The sequence below is a fragment of the Oncorhynchus mykiss genome, chromosome 8 (assembly GCF_013265735.2).
Source record: "Oncorhynchus mykiss isolate Arlee chromosome 8, USDA_OmykA_1.1, whole genome shotgun sequence".
In the NCBI taxonomy this organism is placed as follows: domain Eukaryota; kingdom Metazoa; phylum Chordata; class Actinopteri; order Salmoniformes; family Salmonidae; genus Oncorhynchus; species Oncorhynchus mykiss.
In genome coordinates this window covers 56185195-56197778 of record NC_048572.1, presented here as the reverse complement: position 1 = coordinate 56197778, position 12584 = coordinate 56185195, and the positions used below count along the sequence as shown (strand labels likewise).

General features: G+C 43.6%; 1 protein-coding gene across 1 annotated transcript in view; it reads right to left on the bottom strand.

Annotated features, from left to right (window-relative positions):
• Nucleotides 1–12584, bottom strand: part of LOC110530943 (dihydropyrimidine dehydrogenase [NADP(+)]) — a 136242-nt gene that overhangs the window by 52417 nt on the left and 71241 nt on the right. Inside the window, exons 11-13 of the mRNA XM_036985742.1 lie at nucleotides 10475–10685; nucleotides 7233–7417; nucleotides 6777–6992 (exon numbers count right to left, since the gene is read on the bottom strand). Of these exons, the coding sequence (XP_036841637.1) occupies nucleotides 6777–6992; nucleotides 7233–7417; nucleotides 10475–10685 (612 nt within the window). The remainder of the gene's footprint in view (nucleotides 1–6776; nucleotides 6993–7232; nucleotides 7418–10474; nucleotides 10686–12584) is intronic.

Here is a 12584-nt window from a genome sequence, read left to right as displayed (position 1 = left end):
GCTTTTTTAAAGACAGAAATACTCCTAAATTTCATCAGCTGTCCCAGTGTCTGGTCTCAGATGATCCCACAGGTGAATGCCAATTGCACGCGCCCTCAAAACTTGAAACATCTGTATCATTTTGTTGCGTGACAAAACTTCACATTTTAGAGTGACCTTTTATTGTCCCCAGCTAAGGTGCACCTGTATAATGATCATGCTCTTTAATCAGCTTCTTGATATGCCACACCTGTCAGGTGGATGGATTATCTTGGCAAATGAGAAATGCTCACCAACAGGGATGTAAACAAATTTGTGCAGAAAATTTGAGAGAAATAAGCTTTTGTGCGCATGGAACCTTTCTGGGATCCTTTATTTCAGCACATGAAACATGGGACCAACACTTGTTGCATTTATATTTTTGTTCAGTATATGTGATCATGTGTGCAGTCTGCGGTCAATCCATGTTCTAAACAAACATATCCACCTTTACTATTGCAATCATTCAGTTCGGTTTGATCAATCGCAAGGGGAGAGAACCTTGGATAGGTTTGTGTGTGTCTGGTGAGTGTGGTGTTGCATGAACTCCAGTCAATGACCCGCACATGAAACAACATCAAACCTAATTCATTATCTCTCTTTTTTTTTTTAAACGTGTCGATGAAAGCCGCTCATGACTCCAGTTCAGTTTGATTAGTGAGACCTCCTGGATGGGAGCCAAGGCAGCCCTTAAGTTTGTATTATATTTATCTAACCTTTATTTAAATAGGCAAGTCAGTTAAGAACAAATTCTTGTTCAGAATGACGGCCTACCAAAAGGCAAAAAGGCCTCCTGCGGGGACTGGGGCTGGGATTAAAAATAGAATAGAGATATAGGACAAAACACACGTCACGACAAGAGAGACACCACAACGCTACATTAAGAGAGACTAAGACAACAACATAGCATGGCAGCAACACATGACAACAACATGGTAGCAGCACAAAACATGGTACAAACATTATTGGGCACAGACAACAGCACAAAGGGAAATAAGATAGAGACAACAATACACTTTGAATGAAGAGATGGAGATAAAACTGTTAATTTTGACTGTTTTTTTGCAGCTCATTCCAGTCGTTAGCTGCAGCGAACTGAAAAGAGGAGCGACCCAGGGAATGTTCGTGCTTTGGAGACCTTTAACAGAATGTGACTGGCAGAACGGGTGTTGTATGTGGAGGAGGAGGGCTGCAGTAGGTATCTCAGATAGGGGGGAGTGAGGCCTAAGAGGGTTTCATAAATAAGCATCAACCAGTGGGTCTTGCGACGGGTATACAGAGATGACCAGTTTACAGAGGAGTATAGAGTGCAGTGATGTGTCCTATATGGAGCATTGGTGGCAAATCTGATGGCCAAATAGTAAAGAACATCTGGATGCTCGCGTGCACCCTTACCTGACGATCTATAAATTACGTCTCCGTAATCTAGCATGGGTAGGATGGTCATCTGAATCAGGGTTAGTTTGGCAGCATGGGTGAAAGAGGAGCAATTACGATAGATGAAACCAAGTCCAGATTTAACCTTAGCCTGCAGGTTTGATATGTGCTGAGAGAAGGACAGTGTACCGTCTAGCCATACTCCCATGTACTTGTATGAGGTGACTACCTCAAGCTCTAAACCCTCAGAGGCAGTAATCACACTGGTGTGGAGCATTCTTCTTACCAAACCACATAACCTTTGTTTTGGAGGTTAAGGGCAGAGAAAGCTTGTTGGAGACTAAGAAGACTTTGTTATAGAGCGTTTAACACAAAATCCTGGGAGGGGCCAGCTGAGTATAAGACTGCATCATCTGCATATAAATGGATGAGAGAGCTTCCTACTGCCTGAGCTATGTTGTTGATGTAAATTAAGAAGAGGGTGGGGCCTAGGATCAAGCCTTGGGGTACTCCCTTGGTGACAGCCAGTGTCTGAAACAGCAGATTTTCTGACTTTATACACTGCACTCGTTGAGAGAAGTAGTTAGCAAACCAGGCCAAAGACCCCTCAGAGACACCAATACTCATTAGCCGGGCCCACAATAATGGAATGGTCTACTGTATCAAAAGCTTTGGCCAAATCAAGAAAATAGCAGCACAACATTGCTTAGAATCAAGGGCAATGGTGACATAATTTAGGACATTTAAGGTTGTAGTGACACATCCATAACCTGGGAAACCAGATTGCATACCAGAGAGAATACTATCAAGAAAGCCAGTTAGTTTATTATTTACACGTTTTTCCAACACTTTTGATAAACATGGCAAAATAGAAATTGGCCTATAACAGTTAGGATAAGTTTGATCCCCTTCTTTAAATAAAGGATGCACCGTGGCTGCCTTCCAAGCAATGGGAACCTCTCCAGAAAGGAGAGACATATTAATAAGGTCAGAGATAGGCGATGATAGGGGCAGAAACCTTAAAGAAGAAAAGGTCTAAACCATCTCACCCAGATGTTTAAGCAGCTCCTTTAGCACCTCGGACTCAGTGACGGCCTGCAGGGAGAAACTTTGTCGTGGGGAGGCGGAAAAATAGGGAGGAGCATAGGGGCTAGTCGCATTAGAAGGGGTGGGAGATGAGGAAATGTTGGACAGGCATGGTGGCATGGCTGAGTCAAATAGGAATCCTGTCTTAATGAAGTGGTGATTAAAGAGCTCAGCCATGTTCTCCTCAGTAACAACCACATCATCAACCTTAAGGGACATGTGCAGCTGTGAGAAGGAGGGTTTATTCTACAGGTCTTTAACCGTTTTCCAGAACTTCTTGGGGTTAGACCCACAGAGAGAGAACTGCTCCTTAAAGTAAGTAACTGTGGCCTTCCGGATAGCCTGAGTGCACTTATTTCTCATTTGGTTGAGTGAGAGCCAATCAGCCTGAGTATGCGTGTGCCAAACCTTTTGCCAAATTTAGGTCTTGGTCAGGTGGTTTAAGCATGTCCCAATTTAGGTCACCTAATAGGACACATTCAGACTTCTTGTAAGGGGCCAAGAGAGAGCTTAGGGAAGGTAGGGTGCAGGCCGGTGTTGATGGTGGACGATAACACCCAGCAAGAGTCAACAAAGAGCTATCTGAAAGTTTGATGCTTAAAAACAGCAAATCAAATTGTTTGGGGACAGACTTGGTGGAGACAACCGAGCACTGAAGCTGTTGATTGGTAAAGATTGATACTCCACCACCTTTGGAAGATCTGTCTTGCCAAAAAAGGTTATAACCAGAAAGGTTAACATCCGTGTTCAAAACACTCGTTCTTAACCACATCTCAGTAATGACCAACATGTCTGGATTTGAGCTGTGAACCCACATTTTCAATTGATACATGTTAGGTAATAAGCTACTAGTGTTAACGTGCAGAAAACCCAGGCTTTTACAAGAGCAGAAATCAGTGAAGAAGATATCAGAGCACAAGTCAGAATTGGTGCTAGCAACAGTAAATGGGCCAGGCTGTACATGCACATTTCCAGATATCATAAGCAGTAATACAATCAGGGCACGGCAGAGGACAGGGAGAGCTCTGCAGTGTTGATTTATGACATTTAAATGACATTTGAAGGGCAACAAGATGATATTGTACAGCAATTTCATCAGGTAACATGAATACAAAGCCAGTGAGAGGTGGTGAGAATACAATGGAAGGCCAAGAGTCCATGTAAGCAATAGAGAGTCAGAGTCCCGAGTGTGGGAACAAACATAGTCTGTCCCACGGTTGGGTAAACAAGCAAGTTTAACCAACTCTCCCTCCTTGGGAGACGTAAGTCACACACACACACACACACACACACACACACACACACACACACACACACACACACACACACACACACACACACACACACACACATACACACACACACACACACACACACACACACACACACACCAGTTAGAGAGGCTAATTGAGCCGTAAGGGTTCAAACCTCTTCAGATCCATGTGCTCCAGCTTCACAAGACGCAGTGAATCTACCTGGGATCGTCTCATCACATCAATCGAGGATAGAACTGGTCAGTGTTCAGGACCGCGACCGTGACCCCTTCAACAGCAGCCCAAGCTGCTTGACTGTCATGTCACTCAGTGATGAGATGTGGTTGAGACAGGGTTTACCAACAGGTTTACCAGGACTCTGGTCTGATCCCTATGTCCTTGATTTACATCCCACGGTAGAAGCAATCCTCGCCAGAAGGGAAAAAAACATTTACATATGCAATGTAGTTCATTAATTATAATGAATGGAAGTGCCGCCTGCAAGTTTAAGCGAGTGGGCTTCCGCTGTATCGCGCCATACGGCAATTAGCTATTCCGCACACGCACACCGTGTTAGGATATTTCCATATCCACTGTGACAATCAGGCCATGCGCCCTGAATGCTATCGACGCGGAGCGGCTGGGGTGTTGCGATCAGGGGGGGAGGGGGGGGGGGGGGGTTTGCTTGGCGGGTAGGGGGAGAACAGGATATTAAAAAGAAGTCCCTCATGTTTAGGGTATAATGATGGAACAGAGGAGCACTGTTGACACAGTACTTTCTTTATCCTTCTCAGGGAGAGAGACAGGAGAGGCTCAGTGCAATAGTTTGACATACAAAGCACATAATAGAGTGCAATATGATTTCTGTTTACAGAGATATGAGCTGGGGGCGAGCTGCTGGGCTGCTGGTAAGCAGGAGCTATTGGGGAATAGTAAGGCACATGGCACTGACATTGACCAGTATGAAGAGCAAAAGAGCGGTAGTGAGTGAAAAATGTAACACAATGCTACTGTACACATTCCAAATCAAATCCAATTTTTATTTCGAGAGCACATTTCTGACGGGGGGCTGTATTTCAAAGTGCTTGACAAATAAAATGAGTCATTGAGAGGGAGGAAGTGAGGTTAAAAATATAGATTTTGGCCAAAGGCTAACTTGCAGAGTCCAAGGTGTTTTAATGTATTTGTCCTGAAAATACATCTACAGGTTCCATGTGAGTAGGGTGTTTTTCAATGCTCAAGGACATGTACAGGTTAGTGAAGTAGTAAAGCCTGCACAGCAGGATCTGTACAGCACATGCCTTGGAATGTGGACCCAACTTTAGAACACTTTCAGGTTGGAGGAAAATGCCTGAAAAACATTGATACTCGTTGAACTATCCCTCTAAGTAGTGTTTAAAGGGATAAACAGACATGATGTTTAGAGGCAGGCTAGTTGCAACTGTAATAATCACTTTGGATTTTAAAAAATTAAAAAAAAAAAAAAAATACAAATAAATCCAATGTCTATTGAATTACTCTTAGTAGTTGGACCATCATCCAGGAGTGTGCTTCTTGAAAAACTGTCACTCTTAGCACTATAGATTCAAGTCCTTATTTATTATTTTTCAGGCAGAAACCAATTTCTTAATTGAATTTGAAAGCTTGGTGAGACTTCCACCAATTAGTCATAATAGATTTTTTTTTTTAAACGTTCGGAAAAAGCATGGCACCTTTTGGCCTAACCAAATACTCTAACAAATTCTCAACCGTCTGGTAACAGATTTCCACTCAATTTCACACGAGATAATAATTTCTTCACCATAGTCGGAGAAAAAAAAACCTTAATGTGAGGCTGCACCTGATGCACTACCCTAATTGTTGCTATAGCGATGCCTTACACAACTCCGAACAAGCGCTCCTTGTTTGGTCTCTCTTTTTTTCAGCAAATGTCCATTTCTAACTTCACTAATAAAGAGCTGCCAGCGAGAACAGAGCAAACAGATGTTACTGATTAATTTCCCCATCACTAGAATTAGAAAGTAAATTAAAACAAAAGATTTTCTGCTGGAGCTCAATAAGCAACTAATGGCTTTCGCTCTCTCTCTCTCTCTCGCTCTCTCTCTCTCTCTCTCTCTCTCTCTCTCTCTCTCTCTCTCTCTCTCTCTCTCTCTCTCTCTTCTTTCTCTTTTTTTCACTCTCCTGTCAAGAGCAAATGTTACATTGCTAACAAGGCAGATGCATCTTGTTCTAATGGGAGCGTGTTGGTTTAGCTGGAGTGTCTGCCACCTGATGGTAGCTCATTACCGGGGAGCGTGAGGAGCGCTTTACTGCATTCCTTTATGAGTTATTAGGGCTTTATTAATGCATACGCCTGTGGATGGAGGCTGCTTTTATGTGCTACCGTTATGACTTATCGGAGCCTTGGCCAAGGTTAGACAGGCTCAAAGACAAGGCACAGAGACACGCAACGGTCTGTTCATAACGCTTAGATGCTCAACACTGCTGTAACACTGTGAAACATTTGCATGCACGCCTATGTCAAAAACGTCAGCGTTGCCAAAAACGTCAGTGTCGCTCCTGGATTTGTCGCTAGAAGTCGCTAGATGACGTTTTGCCGTTGCTGCTATGACGTCACGGCACCAATTTGCCTTGCTGTGGCACAACTGCAGTCCCCCGATGTAGCGTTTTCGCTGCACACCACCTCTCCTTGTGCTTCCATGCCTACATGTGCGCCCTTGCTGCAACTTCTGTTGCACAGACAGCTTCTCCCACTCTCGTTTGCTGCAGAATTGCGTGGGGAAAGTTTCTAAATGCTATCAAAACCATAGAAATCATCTGTTCCAAAACTCCCCAAAGGCAACCTGAAAAGTAGCTGGATTTGTCGCTAGTCTCTTTTACCAATAAGAGTCGCTGGAGGGGTCTGAAAACTTGGTAAATATAGCGACAATGTCGCTAAATTGGCAGCACTGCGCGCACACACACACACACACACACACACACACACACACACACACGCATGCATGTGTGCATCTCTCTCTCTCGGTCTCTGTTTGTCTGTACCTTGTCCAGTCCAAAAGTCTTGGTGAGAGCGAAGCCCCAACCCTGTTGGAAAGCCCTGCGGATCATGGCCGTGCTGGTGGTGGGGGGAGCACTGGCCAGGCCAAAGGGGTTCGGGAAGGTGATGCCACACATCTCTACACTGATGTCCACCATGTCGATGGCACAGTTGAACAGAGGCAGAGCGGGGGTGCTGTCCACTGTCTGGCTGTGGAGGGACTGTAGGGAACAGAAGCAGAATTGCAACAGGTTTTTAGGAAGGCATCATCATTATTGTCTGTGCGGTATTCATTAGGCACCAAATAGGGTAAACACAGACAAACAGGGAGGGACTAGCTGGACATGTCCAACAAGAAATGTTTCCATTCTAAAACGTTTTGCTACGGTGTGCAGTAATGAATACGACCCATGTATAATAGCCCATTCAACTCTGCAGCTGGTCATAGTTGTCCCACCCACCTGGAGGTACTTGTGGATGTGCCAGGAAGCCTGCTTTCCGTCATTGACAGACTCCACTGTGGTGTTGGCCAGGCCTGCGATGTCTCCGCCAGCAAACACCCAGGGCTCACTGCTCTGCATGGTCTCAGGGTCTAGGTCTGGAGTGCCCCAGCGGTTCAGCTTGATGGGAGCCATGGCATCCTGGACTGTTTAGAATGAGACATAACAGACATGGTTAATATGACATTATTACAATAGAAAGAAGTCCCCAAAGTTCAGGGGTCAGCACATAGCAGCGGGAAGATGTTTGGGGGTTGGGGTGCTGAGAGGGATGTTTCTCGCCGTGCTGCAGATGGCCGTATCAGTTTGCTAATACAGGAGTAGTAAAGGCCCAGTGCACCACTTTTGTGAAAAACTTTTTTTTATTATTATTTTTTTCAGGGGGTGCTGCAGCACCTTGAGCACCCCTAGTTCCTGGGTCAGCAGGTCGTGTTATGTTTGTAAAGGAGCAGAATAATGAATGTGTGTACTGTATAAGACATCACAGGGGGGATATTTGATATACTGTAACTTATTCTTTATTGATACTGTCCTCTTGTTGTCCCTCATGGTACTGCATTTGGACTGACAGTTCAATGATCATTGTAAGTGGAGGGTCCATCACACAAGCACCCTCCCCCCCCCCCCCCCTTTACTGTAGGAAGGCTGTGGAGTGTGACATGTCAGAGACTCCTGAGATCTTCTCCTTAAATAACATCACTTCTTCCACAGACCTCCACTCTATCTCTCTGGAGATAACTCCACTGACAGATGCTGATTGCTGAGCTCCATTAGTGAGAAGAATCCATGCTGTCATATGGGCCTCTGCCAGGCAAGACTACACACACACGCACACACAAGCACGCACACACACACACACACACACACACACACACACACACACACACACACACACACACACACACACACACACACACACACACACACACACACACACACACACACACACACACGTAGATAGACAGACAGACAGACAGACAGACAGACAGACAGACAGACAGACAGACAGACAGATTGACTGCCTCCTCTGTGAGCTGGTGATTCATACTGTACATCTACTAGCTAGGTAAGTATATAGTGGTATTTATCAATTAATCCACTATCTGCCACTATCTAATATGCTATCAGCATTTATTAGTCCTCTACTTTACTGTACAATGACTGAGTTGAAACTCACTGTATCGGAGATTTTTGATGACAGATAGTGATACCGAGACACTGGTCAAGGCACCTTCCTGTAGGCTATGTAGCCAACTATACAGTATATGACATACAGTGAGCTCCAAAAGTGTTGGGACAGTGATACTTTTTGTTGTTGTTTTGGCTCTGTACTCCAGAACTTTGGATTTGAAATGATTCAATCCATATGAGGTTAAATTGGAGACTAACAGCTTTAATTTGAGGGTATTTTCATCCATATCGGGTGAACCGTTTAGATATTACAGCAGCTTTTGTGTATATTCTCCCCATTTTAGTGGACCAAAAGTATTGGGACAAATTCACTTATATGTGTATTAAAGTAGTCAAAAGTTCAGTATTTGGTCCCATATTCATAGCACCTAATGATTACATCAAGCTTGTGACTATACACAAACGCACAAATATCATACCTCCCCCAACATTGCTAACCTCCCCTGTTATTGAAATGGTGAGAGGTTAGCATGTCTTGGGGGTATGATATTTGTGTGTATGTAACTTTCTCACTCATCATTATTCATGATTAATTCAGGAATATCTATAATCATGGTAGCATGTGTTTACAATAAAAGGGACTCCAAAATGACACTACATGATTTACCATAAATGTCTATTGTGCACAAAATTAACTGAAACACAACCAAAACAAACAGCAAATGCATCCAACAAGTTTGTAGGAATATGGGACCAAATACAAAACTTTTGACTACTTTAATACACATAAGTGAATTTGTCCCAATACTTTTGGTCCCCTAAACTTCTGTAATATCTAAACGGTTCACCCGATATGGATGAAAATACCCTCAAATTAATGTTGACAGTCTGCACTTTAACCTCAAAGTCATTGTATCATTTCAAATCCAAGGTGCTGGAGTACAGAGCAAAAACAACAACAACAATTGTCACTGTCCCAACACTTTTGGAGCTCACATTGTACATTATGCAAAATACATGACATTCAACAACGATTCATCTATGCAAGTATTAATATAGTATGTGAGTGTCACATATTGTCAAGCGAATGGTCTAAACCATTCTAATAGCTGCCTCCTGTTTAGGCTAATATTTGGTTGTCCGTAGACTAGGTTCAATCACCCAAAAGGTCTGGATGATCTTAACAACATACACAATAATCAACACGATCCTCTCATTTCCAGCTTATGGGTTGTAACCAGCCCTCCTCCCTCTGTGGGTGATTCGTACCACACACCCTGCTGAAATCTTCAATCTGCATAAGTACAGATAAGTGGAGCCACAGAGAGGTCAGAGATCTCAAACTCAATTCCTGAAAGGGCTGGTGTTTGTTTTTGTTCTAGCCCAGCACTAACACATCTGATTCAGCTGATAAAGGTTTTTAGTGAGGACAAATTCTTTGTTTATTAGCTAGATGAAGCGTGTTAGTGCTTGGTTATAACAAAAACATGCACACTCACTGGCTCTCCAGAAATGACATTTGACACCTCTGAATGCTCTATTTCTCTATAGATTGGTGTGAAAGAAATCCCATACAGAGTTTCCAGATACGTGACAGGCCACCATACAGGCAAAGGGAAGTATGGAGAATGGATTCTGGGGAGAGCGATGAGTGCCCTGTCCCGGCAGGCTGTCTGCTGGGGCACTAACACTGTAGCTAATCTCTTACAAGACCTTGGCTGCCACAGATGACAGAGATCGCTTAATGCGAGGCCAGTGTGGATTTGGATGAAATGCCTGGCACGTTCTTGTACGGCACGTTTAGTGTAGAGGTGTTCGGCGATTGAGAAATCTTGATTAGACCACACCTAAAGTGGAGCTGTATTTCAAAGTAATGTACTGTCATGTATTTTAATGTAATACATATTTAGGGTCTGATCATCAACATTCTGCCAGTACTCTGCCAGTTATGTAGGTACTCTGTTTTATCAGGTCAATCCTTCAACAGTCACTTCTAAGGGTACTTCAATGAAGGGGGCATGTTTGAACATTCCCCTTCTGTCAGACCTGATTCGCCTTCTATCAGACGTTACTTTGAGGGTCAGTCAGCATGGAGCCGAAGGCGCTGATGATATAATCGGCTTTGAGCCGGACGATCTGGTCCTCGTCCTCCAGCCAATCGCCGCGCTCCGTCTGCTCGGTGCGGCAGAACTGCAGGCCGGCCACTCGGCCGTTCTTCATGATGACCTCACGGGGGAACAGGAAGGGAAGAAACTCACACTTCTCCTCCTTGGCCAGCTCCATCTGAGGAAATGGAGAATTTTTATTTGTATTTTTACATTGTCCTAAGTTCTCAACTTCACAGCCTGCAGAACTTTCAAGGATGACATGTGTTTTGAAACATGACAAAAGACGTTTAGATGGGATGTTGATGCCACATTTAATGCGGTTTAATATATCCCTTAGTCTAAGGGCCCGGGGCTGGGTTTCTACTAAGCAAATATTTGGAATTGTTTTAACATGGCCATACCAAGGATAATTTAGCTTTTTGAATTTACAGACCCCTGTAGCCACATAAAAAAATACAGCACTTTCTACATAATTCTGTAGTAAACTATACTGTAGTTTGCCTCGATCGAGTAGCGCTTACTATAGAATTCTGTAGTAAACTTGTACTATACTGTAGTAAAGCCTCGATCGAGTAGCGCTTACTATAGAATTCTGTAGTAAACTTGTACTATACTGTAGTAAAGCCTCGATCGAGTAGCGCTTACTATAGAATTCTGTAGTAAACTTGTACTATACTGTAGTAAAGCCTCGATCGAGTAGCGCTTACTATAGAATTCTGTAGTAAACTTGTACTATACTGTAGTAAAGCCTCGATCGAGTAGCGCTTACTATAGAATTCTGCAGTAAACTTGTACTATACTGTAGTAAAGCCTCGATCGAGTAGCGCTTACTATAGAATTCTGTAGTAAACTTGTACTATACTGTAGTAAAGCCTCGATCGAGTAGCGCTTAATATAGAATTCCGTTTTTTTTCTATACGCCACACTTGTCATATAGAGGTCATATTAGTTGGTCGCTCAAACCGTTTGAACGCTACACACAAGTTGGCACATCGGCAGTACTGACTTCAGACAAGTCCGTTGAGTCTGTGAAGCTTGTGGGGGGGGTGGGGGGGGGGGATCACAGAGCAAAATGAAGAACAGCATCGTGTTTGTGAAAGTCTCATCTATCCATAGAGGGGTATTCATTTGTAGGCCAAACGGTATGAACGATAGATGTTTCTATGAGATTTTGGGGACGTCTCCTGGTCTGACAAACGCCGCTGTAGGTTCTGGCACTTTTCTTCACAGATGCAGAAGGCCGACAAATTGACTCAGCCCATGCCAGAAAACAGATATCTCTGAAACACTGATTTTCACGGGGATTTGTTTTATTATGCTAATTACATTTCTGCGCGGGGGTGGACATCAACTGGAGGGGTAAGGTCAAAACCTCTGAATCGCTGAATCTGTTGATAACCCAAAACAAAAACATACTTTATTTACAGGCTATTTATGTTCATCCAGAGCCAATTTTCACATCTTTCTCCCATTCCCCCAGCTATGGCTTTCTTTGAATTCATGATCAAACTTGAGGAATTCCGCAGAGCAGCTTAAAACCAGTCAACGACACAGGTCTAATTACTGTGTCTGTCCACAGCGGGTGCACAGTAGGGGGACAGACAGGCTGCTATAATGGCCATCGTTCCCCCCTGCTGCTGTTAAGCAAATGAGTTCAAAATCCTGGGCTCACGCGGTATAGTCACCTCACTGCCACCCCTGGTATAAAAACCTTGGCCGAAGATGTCTCTGTTCTATTATATTGGATGTTACGTATGTTTGAGGCCTATACAGCTATGTGAGTGCCTTCGGAAAGTATTCACACCCCTACACATTAAAAATACACCTGAAATGTCTTGAGTCAAGTATTCAAGCCCTTTGTTAAGGCAAGCTTAAATATGTTCAAGAGTAAAAAATGTCACATCAGTTGCATGGATTTCAAACAGATTCAACCACAAAGACCAGGGAGGTTTTCCAATGCCTCGCAAAGCACTATTGGTAGATGGGTAAAAAGAAAATAGCATTGAATATTATATGGTGAAGTTAATGGCACTTTGGATGGTGTATCAACACACCCAGTCAATACAAAGATACA